At 36.7% G+C, this 19221-nt stretch overlaps 1 protein-coding gene across 13 annotated transcripts in view; it reads right to left on the reverse strand.

The window, feature by feature from the left end:
- ARMC8 (armadillo repeat containing 8) overlaps positions 1 to 19221 on the reverse strand; it is a 103296-nt gene that overhangs the window by 62026 nt on the left and 22049 nt on the right. For 5 of the 13 annotated variants that reach the window (XM_087430510.1, XM_087430509.1, XM_087430508.1 and 2 more), the window contains exons 2-5: positions 18937 to 19013; positions 2221 to 2292; positions 407 to 549; positions 205 to 302 (exon numbers count right to left, since the gene is read on the reverse strand). In XM_087430510.1, coding sequence (XP_087286636.1) covers positions 205 to 302; positions 407 to 549; positions 2221 to 2292; positions 18937 to 19013 — 390 coding nt within the window. The other 8 variants (XM_087430514.1, XM_087430516.1, XM_087430515.1 and 5 more) reach the window with 8 other exon arrangements.

Here is a 19221-nt window from a genome sequence, read left to right on the forward strand (position 1 = left end):
TATAAATTCCTCAAGCTCTGAGACTATATTTCACTTCTTTACAAAGCCTAGAACATTTGATATTTGCACATTAGCAAGACCTCAAATACTTTTGAGACTTTTCTATAACATAACACAGTTATGATGAGATTTGAGATGCTAAGTAAATTAGAAGTATGCTGTTAATGAAATCTAACTGATGATTCAAAAATATCTAAAACTCACTGTATACAGTAGCTCCTCTGGAGTGACGGGACTGGTGAAGATGGTGCGCAGGCATCGGAGGCAAGCTTCAATGAACTTCAGGTCTGGGGACAGTAGTCCTATTAACAGAAAATAGATTTGAGACTCATCCTTTCAACTCCTATTTAAAACACTACAAACTGATTCTAATCTTTACTTGTACAAAAATGACTTCCCTACATACCTTGCAGTAAGGCAGGGATTATATGGCAATCTAGTAGAGACTTGACATTGTTTTCAGTACCCATAGCGAGACTTCCCAATACCACTGCACATTCAGTTTTCAGCTCTGTGCTTGAGGTCTCTTGCTGAAGCAAGTACAATAATCTAAAAAGAAGGAACTTGATAAACAGAAGAGACTAAAAAACTTAACCAAAGTAAATTAGCTAAAGTAATGTGATAGAAGCACCTACCAATACATCCCACATACTGAAAATATGGTTGGTGAGTTTACAGACTGCTAGAAAATAGTCATTTGTTTATATCAGCAGCTAATTTAATTTTAAAAATCTGGAAAAAAATCTAGAAGAGATTTTCTTCATTTTAAGCAAAAGAACTATCATATAATCTCAGAGTTTATCAGAACCGTAAATCTGAAAGTTGTCCACAAGTGGTCTCTGTAGAAACAGCAGCACCACAGTCCATGTGATCTGCCACTTCAGGATATGAAGACTCCCAGTGCCAAGTGCTGCCAGATCTTAAATTCAGACGAGAAATGGACCTTGAATATCCAGAGCTATAGTTTAGAGATCACAAAGGTCTAGCCTAGAGGGAATATTCAGAGTACTGTGCAGCTCTTCAAGCAACGGAAGCTCTCTTTTTTCTCCAGTTCTCCCATTTGGGGAATCAGGAGATCCTCCCATTTCCACTCCAGCCCAGACTGCCAAACAACTACTCCCCAAACTCTAATCACCCACCACTAATGACCATCTCCCTTATATTCCAAGGTAGAACTCTCATGCTCCCTAAAGAATATTTATACATATTGAACACTAATCTCCTAAGAGAGGTAGCTGAGAGCTTTATGGTTACGAAAGTATGTATTTGAGGTCAGTTATGATAAAAACTATAAAATCAATAATCCTGTATCAAAAGAAAAGAAGAAAGAGAAGAGAAAAAACCAAAACATTAAAAAACTCTAAGTGAAAAACTTATAGCAAATGCACATAAAACTTAGCTGAGTAGCAAAGGCAGAGAGGAAGTTATACAACTGCCACTGTCTTCTGAAAGGAAGCTTATAAGGTCATCAGAAGAAATCTAACTTTCTATGTTAACTTAAAAATCAGCAAATTCTAAAAATTAGAAATTAAAAAAAAGAAAAGCAGGATTAAAAACCAAGCAGGTTTTTTTTTTTAATTCAAAAAGGTTTTAAGAGGGGCCGGCCTGGTGGCGTAGCAGTTAAGTTCGCACACTCTGCTTCGGCGGCCCAGGGTTCGCAGGTTCGGATCCTGGGCGTGGATCAAAGCACCGCTTGTCGAGCCATGCTGTGGCGGCATCCCATATAAAGTAGAGGAAGATGGGCGTGGATGTTAGCCCAGGGTCAATCTTCCTCAGCAAAAAGAGGAGGATTGGCAATGGCTGTTAGCTCAGGGCTCATCTTCCTCACACACACAAAAAAAGGTTTTAAGAATCCTAAGAAATTATTATCCAATCATACAAACACTGCCAGGGCTCTGAGGAGATAGGGAAGAAAGAACCAGGCTGGTGTACACTGCCTATTATCTACCCAACACATTCTTTTATTGCAGGGTCAATGATCTTCCCGAATTAATAAAATGTATTAATGCATTCACTTCGTATTCCTTCCTCTGGTACTTTAGTGTTTTTTTTTTTTTAAGAAATGCATCATATAATGTCAAAGCATTTACTTAAAAAATTAAGAGGCTTTTCAAAAACAGGATAGACAATACAGAAAAAAGATGACTCTCATGGTTGAGAATGAGAAATACATTAGAAACTTAGTATGATTAGCAGAAAAGGGCATGATAGCAAACATACCTTGGAACAGCTCCTAAAACAATGAGGTTGGCTTTCTGCTTGTTGTTTCCAATTACAGCATTTTTCATGTCTCTGAATTCAGGAGAAGAGAAAAGGGTAAGGTATGTTGAGACATCACAGAAAAATCAAAGATCAATTCATTCCACTTCGTCTTTATTATGCAACATCTTGTATTGGCAAGTATAGAAATTAGTGACTAAGTCAAAGCACTGACCCATCCTCACCCAGAGTGCCAAAGAAAAGGGATGGCAATGGGTGCTGAGTGAGCCCAGGGGCTGTAAAACAGGAGAGTACTGGAATGGGCAAAGTGGGAGATATCCTGGGCACTGGGAAAAGTCTTCTGATACAAAGAAAGTCGAGTTCTTCAAAAACGGCCACTAATCCTTTGAATATAAAGAAACATAGGCCACCTTCTCGCTCACAGCTCTGGGATTGGGGAGCGAAAGCAACCAGCCCACAGAACGTATCCGACTTTGTTTACTTTTTTCCTCTTTTTCTCACTTCTTTTGGACTGGATATTTCTTACGATTCCATTTTATCTCCTTTACTGTCTTATTAGCTGTACTTTGGGTTTTGTTTTGTTGTTTTTTTCCTGGTTGCTTTACAAATCTACAATATGCATCTTTTACCTTATCATAGTCAATCTTCAGGGGATATTCTCCCATTTCAAGTGTATTGTAAGTGCCTTGCAAGTATAAGCTTCCATTTCTCCATCCATTCTTGGTGCTGCTACTGTCATACATTTTATTTTTAAATTAGTTAGAAACAACATAATATATCGTCACTATTTTTGCTTAAGCAGCCAATTATCTTTTAAGAAGATTAAAAAATAAGAAAAAAACTTTTATATTTCTCACATATTTACCAGTATTTTTTTATTCTAGCTACACTCAGATCTTTGCTTCATCAGGAATAAAACTCTACTCCACAGTAAGAGTACCTCTATCAACGACCAAGTGGTTCACAAACACATGGTTGGTCCCAAAGGGCAAGTGGAGAAACTAAATAGCTCAAAATAAACCTAGTGCTACTAATAAAATGTTTAACAAAAAATACTTACCCAAATTGGTCAGTATTGCTATCTTAATAGAGAACACTAGAACACTATGTGATTCTACACAGCAGTGGTTCTCAAAGTGGAGAAGAGGGCATTATAGCCCCCTAGGGGCATTTCAGAAGTTTATGAGAGTGTCTGGAAATTCCCGGCCCTAGTTTTACAAATAGACAGCATTTTTTGCATAGTTTTAAAGAAAACTGTATTTTTAAGTACTGTACCTGGCCTGTAACTAAAAGGGAGATTACACTTTTTATTAAAAGTTATTTCATTTTGGAAAATCAGATCACCAGTACAGTGGCACTCATGGCATTTGAGTCATCAATATCAGACACCTATACCAGCCCACATTTGCAGTTCCTGCATTCACACTACTTCATTAAGTTTTCTAACATAGTCATGCCTAAGCATTTACATATTATAAATTATCTTCTTTTTAAAAATTTCTCCTTTATATTATAAGCAGGGAAGGCATTATATTATTTTTGGAGTTATGTATGTGAGTAGGTCATATTATTATGGAATTTCAGCAGAGTACAGGTGGCATCTCAAAATATTTATAAGGGGAAGTCAGGTCTGATAGCATTAAGACCATTGCTATAGAGCCTCCAAGTTCTTAGCTCACCCATTTCTTTCATATCCCAAAGTAAGTTCCCCTAGATATTCATCCAGCAACTCTTTTGACTTCCCCTCTTTTAGGCAGCAGAGCTCTACAATATATAGGAATTTTTTGCAAACCTTAAAAGTTACAATCCTAAAAAAGTTCTGTAGTTGGCAAACCACAATCTTGTAGAAAAGCGGAGTAGAAAACAGAGGGGGAAGAAGTTACTTAAAAAAATCAACAACTAAATGTTATAGTCAGCATGTATTTCCAATACCAATCAAATTGACTGGCACTAAAACCCTTGGCAACAATTATAATATCCTTCTCCTCAATTGCCTTCTTCGATTATTTACTGCAGGAAAATACTGCTATGATGTAGCGATCTGCTGAAAGCTGATTCTCCCCACAAGTTTTTGAACAGCATTTTCACAAGTCTTGAGCCAAACACTGTACTTGCCTCGTCTTCTTCCATTAGCTCAGTGCCTGCGGGCAGGTCTATTCTTCAGGGCCTGATCTCTCTCTGTAATCTATCCCACAGATCTCCCACATGGTGTACAGGGGTAAGTAGGACTATTTTTTGTTTATGGGGACTAAACTGAATGAAGCTTACTAAGGTTTTTACCAAGTTCTGATACATGATTATAAAATTATGTGATAACAAAGTCTCATTTAGCAAAGCACAGTTGGTGAGAGACTGTACATCTAGGCTCCTGCCTTCTTATGGATGCCTGCTGTTTTCTTAAGAGACTCACTTCCCAGTCATCAGCTTATAGACCCTAAGCTAGCAGTACGCCATTTACTTTCATCTTCTTCCCTTCTCTTACTGTGTTCTGCCTATACTAACGTGTACATTCATTTGTCCAGCAGCTATCTATTGAGGGTCTATTTTGTGCCAAGTGCCATTCTGGATACTCTCTCTATTCTGGAACTCCCGACCCTAACATTTTCCCAGATTTCTCCCCATCCTCCCTAAACTAAGCAGAAATGAGATGCCCCCACGTTACCTTATAAACACATTCCAAATATCTGAAACCATGCCAAATTAAATGTTTTTATAGACAAAAGCAAACAAAAACCCCTTCAAAACCAACTGTCCAGTTCTCTTAATAATCTGTGAAAAGGACATGAAGGAGGCAGCCAGTAGTTATAGAGCAGATGCAGACTAAAGAGAACACAATTAATAAAATGAACCAATGTGTAAAGAAAACAATTCTTGCACTACCTCTAATAAGTAAAATATATCTATGCTAGATAAGGAAGAAGAGATATTAATGACCAGCAAATAAATTCTATTCAGTTGTTACTATAAAGGGACACTGTAAGATCATTTCTATGAAAGAGTTAAAACCTAAAGAGACAATAATCATATACACTTATCTTTAGTAGATTTAAGTACAGTGTAGGATTCAGTTTCAGAGTCAGCCAGATGAAGCTTCTTTCAGTTCCCAGAGTGGAGCTATTCTCTCATCTCCTTACTCCCTTCCTCATAACTTTCCCTGGCTAACTTTACTCATCTTTCAGTTCTGAGCTTAGACGCCAATGTCAATTCTTCCGGGAAGCACATCCTGACAACTCCCAGGTCTAGGTAGGTGTCCCTCCTAGGTGCCCTCTATCATAGCACACTCATTACTTTGTTAGCACAGAAGTCTGTCTCCTCTTGAGAAGCAAGAAAGCCAGTCTGAGCTGGAACTTTCAGAGAAGTTACTATCAATGGATCACAAAACGTATCATATAGAAATCCATATTTTTGTAAAATGTAAACTCACAATTATCATTCAATATGGGAGTACAATAAAACTATGCAAGATTTATATATTGCTTTAAAGTTTACAAAACATTCCATATCCATTATTTTACTTAATTATCATTACAATCTTGAGTAATATTAACCCCATTTCACAGAAGAGGAAGCTAAGACTCAGGTCTGAGGCTTTTCTCAGAGGCCCACATTAAATGACTCAGTCTCAACCCATGTCTTTTATGCCAAGTGTTTTTTCCATTACTTCCAGCATATCAGGCATTCAGAACAATGTGATCAAAAAGACAAAAGAATTCAGGAAATGTATTTCCTTTTTTCCTGTGTTTCAATTTTACATTTTTATACAAAATAAAAGTATTTCTAACTTTTAGTCAAAGATTTCCTTTTCCCAGTAGATCAAAGGAATATAATCTCATATCTACTACCTTTTAATACTGGGGGGAAAATGCCCTATTTATATACTACCGAAATTCAGCAATTAGTTTTTGAGATCAGTATTAGGCTCTACGAAGGATGCAAAGGCATCACATAACGGGATGCCTGACCTGAAGAGTTTACAATCTCCTTAGCGAGACAAAAATAGCACTAACAATACACGGCAGTCCTATATTATAAATTGAGTGCTTACAGGGCTGAGAAAAGTAGATAAGACAAGCTTTAACAGGTTTTGAGACAATGGCAGGAACTAAGATGAACCTTAGAAAATGGGCAGGATTTGGATAAGTGGATGAGGGCAAAAAGAAAAGCCATTCGTAGAAGACCATATTGGAAATGAATATGGCATGTTTCTGAGGCAGTACCAGGAGCCTGGATTGAAAAGAAGGTTCCCTTTAAGGTGGCATAGAACATAAAGTTAGAAAAGTGATAGGGAGAAGAGACAAACTAAAGGAGGATGCATTAAGAAGCAATCACATTTTTGACCAGAAAAAGGACATGAAGGAAGCAGTGACTAAGGAAAATAAGCTGAGGGTGGAATGGACTGGAATGCAAAAATAATACTAAGGGCAAGAGACGCAACTAAATGGCTGATGCCCTTCCTTTGTGGTCCCAAGACCCCCTGTGCTTATCATTAGCAAAGCATCCACTAACCAAACTGTAGTGGGCTCTCTTCAGTTATCTGTCTCCTCCATTAGACTTTTGGATCCTCCAGAGCAGTGACTACATTATTTACCCTTCTTTACTTCCACACTAGAACAATGCCTAGCACCTGGTAGGCACTCAATAAATGTTTGTTGAAGGAATTAATCATTCCATTCAGGTATCTGGTTATGTGAGACTGATTAGGGCAGCAGCCATAGGAATCATTAATACAAGGGACATTTTGAGGAAGCAATTAACAAGATGATTTGATAGGTACAGGAAATGTGATGTGACATATCTTGAGTGACTGCTTCAAGTCTGGGTGTCTGGGTGCACAGAACACTAAGAAGCTTACAGAATAAAACCCCTTAGCAAGACAAGGATCTATCTTAATTTTAGACACACTGAATTATCTTTGAGGTAACAACATCCAGAGAGAAGACCTAAAAAGTAAGCCTAGGGGATATCCCACTCTTTGAGGATAGGAGAAGAGTAGCCAATATTAAGACGTTACAAACATGCATTTGTCAGGGAAGATTCTCAGCTAAAATCTAGCCAGAATCTTAAATTTGCCCACTAATAAATGGACTCAAGAGGCACCTACTTTTACATGGAGGCTAACCTTTCTACTTCCTTTCTTTGCTCTGAAGGAGATTAATTTTTAGTGTGGTAGAGAAAAAGGGCTCAGATATTAAAACAATAAGTACAGTGCCCACCACAGCATATGTCTAAATTAGAGTATTATGATGGTGATCAAAACCAACAGAGAAAGTAAACACTTTACTTTACCATTAAAACAGTAGGAAAAGTAAAAGAATTGGGATCTAGATCTGCTGGACAAACAAAGTTTCAGTCCATCAGGTATGAGCATATTTATTCCTAAACAGTCACAATAGCATAAGTTTTGACTGAAAACCTAATATCATCTAAAAACAGAAAATTATCTTTAAAATTATTGAAGGTGGGAGCCTCAAGCTAAAGATCAATTATGTCATTTTCATTTTGAACCAGTATTACTTTTCACTTACCTGAAGAAGCTCTTGTTTGAAACTTGGTCTAATTGGTGTGAAGTAGCCAAAAAGTATACAGGATATTGAAAACTATAATCTGAGTATAAAGTTTGACCTACTTATGAAAACTCACTCTTCATTAGACATCCGCAAAATAAGGAGAAAATACATATTTGTGGGTAGCTAGAATAAGGCAACATGGTAAACAACTTACAAAATTATTTGGACTTGGAAAATTACAAACATACTCACTGCTCTGTCCTGTAATTACAATTATGATGTTCTTTTTGGAGAATGTGGCATCCAAACACTGAAGCACAATAAGCTTTCTATTATCCAGCATGGATGGGGAATGAGATATACTCATATTCCACTTAGAGTTACCATTGCCATATGGGAATTGCCTTTAAGAGAACTGGATAATGATAATCTATTATTCAAACTAAAGTTATTTTTAACATCAACCTTTGATTCAGAAGGCACTTGAGAAATTTACAGGGAGCTTCATTCCAAGTCAACTTAGGCATTTATTGTGCACCTTCTGTATGTATAAATTGAACAGAACTGAGAATTGGCAGCAATTTAGTTCATTCTTATAAACAAATTACCCCATGGTGTAGATTTTTGGAATGTATGTAGTGTCAGATACAATTCCAATTTCTATAAATACTGGCTCAGAAATTAGGAGTTATCTTATTTAACTCTTTGTTTTACCAATATATGATTATAAATCACCTTACATTCTCCAAAAATGAAGAGTGCAATTTAATAATTGCATTAATAATGCCAAAATATTTTTATATCATATTAATAAATATTTTTTATATATGTAATCATTCTAAAGAACATCAAAAAATGTGTTAGAACATTATGGAATAATATGGCAGCATATTGTTAAGTGGTTTATAAATATGAAAAGATATATACACATACGCATACAAATATATAGCTATTCTTGATGTTCAGAGTTAATAACACATACAAAGAGCTTATCTATCTAATTTGTAAAGACCATGTCAATTTGCTCTAATAATTTCTGGAGAATCTTGCCACCCTTTTAACCATAATTCTCTGACTGAATTGTCTCAGAATACCTAGTTTTAAACAAGTGAGACTCAGAATCACTCCATTTCATTTGGTATGAAGGTCATCTTTGTTTATGTTTACCTAGAAACACTTTTAAAAGTAACTGATTAAAAAGTATTAAAAGGAGAAATAAAAAAATATATATTTCTTTTTTAGGATATTTCTTTTGAATTATCCTAAAATTTATCCTTTAGTTTAAAATTTCTCAAAAACCAAAGGCTTCATTTTATGGGAGATTATATCTTTAGTTCATGCAGGAAAATGGAACCTGTCTATACACTACTGAAACCAGAGGTACATAATTTCCTGGAACCAGAAAATGGAGAAGTCATTACCAGAATCAACTTACTTCATCAGTACATTAAAATACTTCAGAAGACACTTTTTAGAAATGGATACTTGGTGAAAAGCACACAACAATTCTCCAGTATTCACAACTACCTGCCTGAGTTTACCAGAGAGATCTAGTCTAGTTTTCTGGTTCTATTCAACCTTGAAACAACAAAACCAGCCACATTTGCTTATAACATCCTTTGTGTTTCAAACATAGGACCACATGGGGATACCTGCTGATCTTTTCACAGAGAATCACTAATGTAAAAACCAGATCAGGTGCTCTAATTTAGATATGTTAAAAAACCAGTGTTTAAGCAGCTTTGACTCACGTTCTACAAAAACATTTGGACAGTTAACCTTCTTCAACTATGAGATTTAACATGGTTGAGCTAATACCATAGTTAACTTCACTAAAAAATATCCTATAATTGTTTTTTTTAAAGTCATATGCAGATCTCCACACTAGAGAGAGCTCAGAATGTGCAATACAGTATAGTTTACGCGATATACCTACTCTCCGTTGTAGTTGCAAAGGCTACTGACCTCCCTGTTCTCTCTGCTCATATCTTACTCTAAATCTAATGATCTTCTATTCAGTTACCCATCTGAAACTTTGCTCTTTCAGGACTTGATTCCATCTACAACCCTTTGATATAACAGGATCATTCAAATTTATGCTAAATATTGTACTACTAACAAAAAAGTTATCTCTAGATAACTTTTCATTCTTCAACAATTGAAATTAAGCAGTTCTGATGCTTAATAGTATTTTTCAACAAGAGTATGCTCATTGACTAGGTAAAACGGTCTTTTATGACATGCATTATCGACAAAGAAGTTCCCTATATTTATGGGTAGGGCTATGTCTCTAACTCAGCTGAGTAGATTTATTTATATAGACCACGATAAAAACTCATTATTCACCTTAGTTTCTTCAATTTTGTTTTTCCTATTGAGAAAAATCAAGCTTAATATAGCTAGAAAAATGATAAAACTCTGGCCATCTTGTAGTTAAAGCTAGTTGTCAATTCTTTTATGTCTTTCCAATTGGATATTTTGGATTCAAAACTTATTATTTCAGCCTCTGTCTTTTCCTTCCCTAAAATTAGTAGGCTACCTTTAGTTGTTTACACTCTGTGGCCACCTCCCTTCTACCTATTTTGGTCTAGTAATGGTCTCTGTGTGACTCAGCGATGGCTGTATAATGTGTATAAGAAGGAAAGAATTGGTCAGCTCTCTCTTCCTAGGCATAATTTTGGTTCCCCTCTTTCCTCTATCAATACTGTATTATTCCAGTATTAGACAAGGTTACTTAAAAAATCAATGAAAAAATATAATTCACTTTTCATTCTCTTGACTATGTACAATTAATTTGTAGACAGTTACCAAGCTCAGGAAAGAATTAAGTCAGAAAGAATAAATATTTCTGAGGAAAAGGAAACTTTATTAAATCGCACTACACATACCCCAATAAGGCTAGCTCTACTCTGACACAAAGTGAAAAGATTTTGGGTGATCTGTCCCTTTCAAACCACAAACAGATTTTAGTATTATAAGTAGCAATCACATTTACTGGACTGTGTTATCACTCGCATTCTCTTGTCTGAATCAAGAATTCTAGCCCCTCTCCCCTTCTCCTTCAGTTTGAATTGTTTTATCCGTTTGATATTTCTTAATTGAGTTTTCCTTTCTCTTCTTTGAAAAGAATCATCCTGTTTTTGAAGTTGTTTTAAATTAGGGCCAATAATGACTAACCACCTAAGTGCCAATTTTTGGGTATCCACAACATACCAGGTACTGAATTTTACATTTCTGACTTAATTCTTACAAGTTGGCAAGACGGGCCATGTTACTCTCTCTTTACAGATGATAAAGTTGAGGCTCAAGGAAATTAAGTAACTTGCCCAAGCGCACCCCTAGGAAAGGACTTCACCAGGAAACATCAGAACTAGGAATTCAACCTACTGTTGTCCAACTCCAAAGCCCAGACTCTTTCCCCTCCACCCCCTCCTTCACAGAAACTTTTCTTATCTGTCTTAGCTGACAGCTAAGTGTCTGAGACTTGATAATTTTTTAACAGGCACTAAGGCTATTAAACTACACTTTAGCTGCTTTTATGATACATTCTTCCCAAATTTTTTATGCCTTATTTGATATTTTATCAACTTTCAAGAAGCTACAGTGTTCTTTGGTAAACGAAAAATTTCAAAAGTGACAAGTAACACTCGAATTAGCTACTCCTATGTTATACGACTCAACATACAAGTTTTTCACACAGAATCCTTGATTGATAAATTTAGCTTTTCTCCTAAACAACTATAGTACCAGTAATAATAAAAATAATACCACCATCTTCTACTATCATTCAATGAATACTTAATGAGTCTGACATTTTCACCTAAAGTATTTATTGAGGAATCTTACATGATTTTTAATCTAGGTGATTAGATTAAATCACCTAATGATTTCTGAGATTATCAATATACAAAGCTGTCTGGCTGTGTGCAGGGACTGTCTGCCTGTCTAAGGAGCAGTGTTAAATTAAACCTATCCCCTCAACTAATTTGTGTGCGTAGGTACAACCCAAGCTGATGTATTTCACAGCTGTATTTAATACCACCTTGCCTGGTAATAATCAAACTAGCCTAAAAGGGGGGCTGATTAAATCATTATAAAGTCTCCTGGGGAAGGGGACAAAAACAAAGTTAGCATAACGAGAAAACAAGAACTATCATCACCTCTGGTTTCTATAAACTGAGATGTGAGGATAAGGTGTCAAGTATCCCAGGTGGGTCTCCACCCAGCTCTTCACCTTCCCTTCCAGCTCAATTTGAAAAGTCAAGCTGCCTTACTCACTTTTATCTTGCCTCCACTTCACAAATCCACATCCCCAAGACATCCTTTCTACAATGCCTTTTATTTTGGGGTGGGGGGTGGGGAGGTTAGATAAGGGTGGTTGGGGTTTGAATAAGAATTGCAGTCAGTAGAAACTTCTATAAACAAAGCATCCTAGCCTTGTCATGGTTGAGCAAGAGTTAAACTAAAGGTACTACTGGGCTGATAGTACTAACAGGGTAAGAGAAGAAGAAAGGGACTCATTCGTGCTTCACTGCTATCCCAAATGTATCTCATCCTGACCCTTTTTGTGCCCTCCTTCCCCTGGAGACAGTTCAGGCCTGTGGGCCCTACATGTTTCCCAACCTTCTGAGGAGTCTTAGGCTAGAAGTTATTCCTTAGAACTAATGTGTTAAAAGCATGATAATCTGCTCTTTGAAGAATTCACCTTTCAGTCACTTGCAATCTTATCACACTTGTCCCACTAAATTTATTTAAAGCATAATCACCTCGGGTATGTTGCTTAAAAATGTTTCCTCTTGCTAAACACGAGGGAATTTTGGAGAAAAGAAAGGCATTTAGGTTATCAAGAGTTTATTTAAATTTTCTAATGACTGCTTTCTAAGTTCTGATATTTAAAACATCACTCAGATACTCAAACCTTAAAGACAGACGATGAGTTAACCCAAAACAAAACAAAAAAACCCTGTGACCTATTCTTCCACCCCTTTCCAATTATAAGAGATCATCAATTTTATTGTCTTGCTTTTGCTGGATATTAAAGTCGCAAAAGCATTCTCCAAAGGAAACATTCTTTAAAATGTAAAATAAGCAATCTATAAAAAATGAAGCTAACCACGTCAGTAAACAAGCACCGAACAGACAATTCTTTACAGTACAATATTAAAGTCATGAATGTTGAATGGGAGAAAGACTGTCCTCTACCCACTCTGGGTCTTTTCTGGCTGGGCTACAAATTAAATTGACATGAGACCAAACAGCAGGAGAAAATCAAACAAAGCTTTATAACATGTATACATGGGAGAAACCAGGGAAACTGAGTTTCTCGACAAATGGCAGAGGTTTTCACCTTAAATAGCATATTCCGGTAGACAAAGGAGGATGTTGGGGGTGGGGGAGTCAGTCATGGGAGACCACCAGAAAGCACAGCCATCAAGAGTATGCAGATTTGGGTCGGCCCCGTGGCTTAGTGGTTACGTGCGCACGCTCCGCTGCTGGCAGCCCGGGTTTGGATCCCGGGCGTGCACCGACGCACTGCTTCTCTGGCCACGCTGAGGCCGTGTCCCACATACAGCAACTAGAAGGATGTGCAATTATGACATACAACTATCTACTGGGGCTTTGGGGAGAAAAAAGGAGGAGGATTGGCAATAGATGTTAGCTCAGAGCTGGTCTTCCTCAGCAAAAAAGAAGAGGATTAGCATGGATGTTAGCTCAGGGCTGATCTTCCTTACACAAAAAAATAAATAAATAAAAATAAAAAACTTAAAAAAGAGTATGCAGATTTAAGTCCTTGCTTTCTGCACTGATAAGACTTTCTAGAGATAAGGTCATCCCCCCTTCTTCCTGGTACAGAGAGGGAGATACCTTTACAAATGCAGATTTCCCTTACAAACGTAAATGTTTGGTCTTAGCAAGGACCCTCCCAGTCTATCAATAAAATAACCAAGGTAAAAAAGACATATTTTGAGGCGGCCAATTTTGATCTCCCACAGTCCCGACTTTCAAACCAGGAAGTTTCACAGTCCCTTTGAAACTTAAAGAAGTTTCATAGTCCAGAAGCTGAGTTGGTAGATTATTCCATCTCACTGAACACATTTCTTAGTCCTGATAATAAATCAGTCCAGTTAAGTTCATTTTAGAAGGCAGTGATGCAGGTGGGCTACCAAAGTTAGGCCTATATTGTGAAAGCAAGCAATCAGGTATTTAATAAGAAGTATTTCTATGGAAACAAAAGAAAAACAAGGTTAAAGGTTGGAGCAAATTATAAACCAGTTTCTGAGTTCAGAGGACAGCCAGTTAAGAAGATTTCTAGATGTCAGCATCAAAGAAGCATCTTTTGCAGCTTAAAAGGTCTCTGATGATGTCATCGAGTGTTCAGGTATCCTTCTGAGTGGCTTACAGAGCAACAGGCATGCTATCGTGGTGAGCTCTCGCTGAAGTTTATATCAAGTTGTCCTACTTCAGCTTGCAGGGCTTCAGGAAAAAGTGTAGGTTCAGTTCTCAATGATTCCAAATGAAAATGACAGAAAAAATCAAAAACATTAGTTTGGAAATTTGTAGCCAGATATTTCAGGAGACTAGAAGAATTCAGGCTCCAGTCCAGTCAACAGATATAAAACAAAAACCTCAAAGACAATTAATAAAACTAGGATCTAATATCCACAAATATGTACTATGGTTTCCACTGAAATAATTTTTCTCTCTAAAATCACCCTCATTTATATCAAAGATAGCCAAATTAAGACTAAGTGGTTTACAAAATAAGTCTAGTTTCAATAAATTTGGCCCCATTATTTATATAAGTACAGCAAGAATAGCAATTGATCATATAGGCTCTTTTAAATCTGCTTTGCTGGAACTTTTTATAAGGAATCTCAGATTGAATTTCGAAGGCCTCTCGAGGCCAGGAAAGCCAAGCCAAGGATTTTGTCATCAGACTTTGCCTGCAGTACCGACAGATTTGGGTAGATTCCTCTGTTTTTTGAGGTTCCCCAACATACGGAAGTTCCAGGCACCTGCCAGATAAGTGACCTTCCTTACTTATCCGTAAGGTTGCTGTTTGGGAATGCTGTAAACAAGGTACCAGGCCAATATTTCCAAGTGGCTTTATTCCATAAAGTCCAATCTTCATTCCTCAAAAGGTATCTGGTCATATCTGAGTCTGTTTTTTTTTTTCAAATATAACATTTCAATCAAAGCTTTGGTAATATAACCAATGCTTCCAATTGTGTCCTGTTATAATGAGAACAGATTCTTATTGAACTTATGCAAATAACTATATTGCCATGAAATAAGAACATTCACTTACTAAGAGTTTTCAAATTCTGGAGGGATCAGGTAGAGAGAAAAAGATACATATTTCAATTCTGCTTACCAAGGTGTAATTTACCAAATTGCCGTAAGTCATAGATAGCTCAGGAAAAAAGAGAAAAAGTTTCCCTTAAATCTGAAAAAACAAAACATTAAAAAATATCAGCAATATTTCAAACAAAAGTCATAAAAATTATAATCATCTTCATCAGTTCATTCAGATTCTTGATCTTAATCTTGTTAGCAGTTTCACAAAGTCATCAGTTTCTCAGAATTCTGTAATTTCTTACCCAGTTCAGTTTTATGATCTGAAAGTTTATCAGAAACCTGTATTCTAGAGTAAGTGCCAGAGTCCTTTCCATGAACTTCTCTGAAGATGAAACATATTTTGCAAAAGCATCAGAGTAAAACAATAACTATCTGTAAACAACAAAAGACTTAAAAATGACAATTGACAAAGAAACTTGGTTATTTCTGTGACATACACCACTTTAAGATAATGACTAGAATTATGACTGATAAACAGGACAGATCAGAATGCTAGGAATGTTATATAATTTTTAAAACACTTAGATCAATAACATCCCACACAATATCATAGGTCCCTATGAAACGTTTAGTTATCCATTTAACCAAGGTGACAGTTAAAAATTTTCAGGCAAATGCAGAAAATTAGACAGCTGTACGAAAAACCTTAGCACCCGTGATTAAAGACCTGCTAAAAACAATACAGGAGATTTATTTTCATCTTATTTTCCTTGAATACAAACATATTTTCCTTATTAATTTCTAGTGGCTTTAACCACATATTAGAATTTTAAACCCTTAGAAATCTTAATTTTTAAGTAAAAACTAAGAAGTAAGCAATTATAAACTTTCTTTTATATTAGCATTCTGTGGCTTGGAAAATTTATAAACACTTTTCATAATTTCTAGAAACAAGTTACTTTATAGTATAACCTTTTAATAAAACACAAGACACATTTACCAACAGACCCAAAACACCTTTTAATTTCTCTATAATAAGAAGACAAAAGTAGATAAGCTGATATTTAGTAATTAATATCTAATATCTTATCTTATTTGAAAATGATGTAAATACTCAATGATTTTTTTATCATTTAATTTAAACTAGCAAAACTCCAAAGTTTTAAGTTACCAAAGAGATTGTGGAAGTTAATTTAAGTACACATGTCACAAACTATAAACCAGCTTTCATTTACCAGAGATTATTTCGTATCACGTTAACCTGAAAGACATGTAAGCGCTTACTTTAAGTCAATTAAACAGAGCTCTTAATTTTGGCCAGCCGGAGGTAAAATATCACACACATATAACATACATATAGACACACACATAAACAACAGACAGATGCAACAGAAATTTTGTAGCCTCTTTTTAAAAAATTTTAGCAGTTTGTATCTGCAAAAGCTTCTTTTCCCATTTTTTTTCTTTCCGTCTTAGGCCCCTTTTGTTAAGCATTTGTGCAAATCTCAGCACGATGACAACCGGAGTTGACAACCGGAGTTCGGAGGGGGAGGCTGCCCAGCCAGGAACTGGTCGGGCTTTTTAGAAGCTCAACTTTCCGCTTTTCTTTTAGTTTTGTTTTGCTATAAAGTCTGAATAATCTCTAGGGACTGTGTAGTGGGTAAGAAGTGCCCTGCTTGTGAGTGTTACTCCCTAAAGAAAGGTCGTAATCACTCTCTTACATGCCTCAGTTTTTCCCGCTGGCAGTCTAAGACTGCCGTCGGGGCTCAGATCGCGTGGGTGACCAACCCTGATAAGCGCTTCCCCGGACAAGCCTTTAATTAATTAATGTGAATGATAGTGAAGCTCCCTATGGGACTGCTACACGTCATGAGGATCACCTCTGACACTCCTGCCGGGGTTCTCAGTCACCTGAGTATGCCTTTCGGTTAGGAGGAGCAATGTCCCTTTTCTTTGGAGTTGAACACATTCAGTCTCTCATTTCTCTATCAAGCAGTTTGTTCAGACTTTATAAACACAATTCTTTCCAATTTCAAACCAAATTAAAAAGGTCAGCCTGCCCCATTCACTCCAAAAGCTCCCCCTAGGCTCAACCAGTTCCCTTTTCCCAGTGAGACACAATGTCTATTCCCATAATACAATCAGGCAAAAAGAGATACAATCACTTCACATAAAAGCCCATAAATATATCAGTTTTTCTAAAAAATTTCATCTGAATTCCATCACCTCTTAAACCTCTAATGATAGTTTTCATTAGGACTTTATCAATAGGCCTTGGTCTTATAATTTTGGACAAGGGAAGCATTCCCAGTCAGACATTTTAAAACATACTCAGGCAAAGTTGATACAACTTCTTTATATAAAATCAGCTCAAACACTCCAACATTTATAATCTAATCAACACTTACACTTTTACATTTTTTTAATTTAATTGTAAGCTGAGTCAGGGTCTTAAGGCCAGTCATTTTGTTTTTTCCTTTTTTTAATTTGTCCTTTTTATGGGTACTAATTAAACAATTATGATGAGAATTCTCACAATTTTTTCTCCCCTATTTAGAAGTTTTCCTAATTTAAATGATCCATCAGCTGACCAGATTGATGAGTAAGATCTTAATCTTAACAGCGACTCATACCAAAGCTTAACCACGGACACAACAGGCGTCCCCATAAGAGATCCGGAGAATTCATTCCCAAAAACAAGAAAGCACAACAAGCAATGAAGGTTGAGATGACAAAGACCCCTTATAAAAGCAAATGGGACCCCTTATGACAAACTTTCCTGAGAGCAGGTACAGCTAGACAAAGAGAGTGTCCCAGAACCCCAGTCTACTCGACTGGCCGCCAAGATGCATGCTCGTACATATATTCTCCGGATGGTGGAGACCAGAAAGGTCACAAAGCCAAACTCTCAAGACACAGAATAAGACAAAAGCCCAGACAACAGGCTTATAGAGATGCCTGTGTCTCATGACAAATGACAAAAAAAGACAGAGACAAGGACTATTTCTGGGAGGAAAAGGATCACTTAACCAATGAGTACTCAACCAGATCCTAGAGTTGCTGAGTCCAAGAAGCTAGCTTCACCAATATTTTCTCCTGCTAATCTAAATTTAGAAAAGGAAAAAAACTCACCACTCTCGCTTCCACTGGACCCTGCAGGCAGAGATCCGGGAGACTGACATGGTAAGAACTCTCACCTCCTGCTGGCTCTTGTCAGGGGTCCGGGACCTCTCAGCTGCAGTAGTCCAGGAGCAAAGAGCGTCCAGCCAGTGAAATTTTTATCCCATCCAAGTCGCCAAACTGAAGGGGAAGAAGACTGTCCTCTACCCACTCTGGGTCTTTTCTGGCTGGGCTACAAATTAAATTGACATGAGACCAAACAGCAGGAGAAAATCAAACAAAGCTTTATAACATGTATACATGGGAGAAACCAGGGAAACTGAGTTTCTCGACAAAGGCGGAGGTTTCACCTTAAACAGCATATTCAGGTAGACAAAGGAGGATGTTGAGGGTGGGGGAGTCAGCCATGGGAGACCACCAGAAAGCACAACCATCAAGAGTATGCAAATTTAAGTCCTCACCTTCTGCACTGATAAGAGTTTCTAGAGATAAGGTCATCCCCCCTTCTTCCTGGTACAGAAAGGGAGATACCTTTACAAATGGAGATTTCCCTTATACATGTAAATGTTTGGTCTTAGCAAGTACCCTCCCAGTCTATTGATAAAATAATCAAGGTAAAAAAAGACATATTTTGAGGTGGCCAATTTTGATCTCCCACAATGTCAAGGAGTCTTTCCAAAAGAAAAGAAAAAAGTTATAAACCTGCATTTTCAGAATTATAATATTTGGCAGATTCAAACACGAAAACAAACAAGATTTTTTGATAGACTCTTAAATACATACTACTTACATGACACCTTGTAGAACTTTCTGGGGATCAGGGTCAAATAGCCTGTCAACATAGTGGCGACTGCTAGCTGTTACTTCCTAGAAAGTGGGGGAAAAATTATGACATCTGAAGCCATGCAAATCACAAATTCACAGCATCACCCACAACATCAAATAGCTATATAATCTAATTTAAGGTAGATGCATTAGAATTTCTATAAAATACTTACTATATTAAATCATTCTGAGAAAAGCTTATGACAAGATAAATAATAAGATGGAGAAGAAAGAAGATATCTGGTTCTCA

The sequence above is a fragment of the Ceratotherium simum genome, chromosome 5 (genome assembly GCF_057802395.1).
Source record: "Ceratotherium simum simum isolate JZ-2026a chromosome 5, ASM5780239v1, whole genome shotgun sequence".
In the NCBI taxonomy this organism is placed as follows: Eukaryota; Metazoa; Chordata; class Mammalia; order Perissodactyla; family Rhinocerotidae; genus Ceratotherium; species Ceratotherium simum.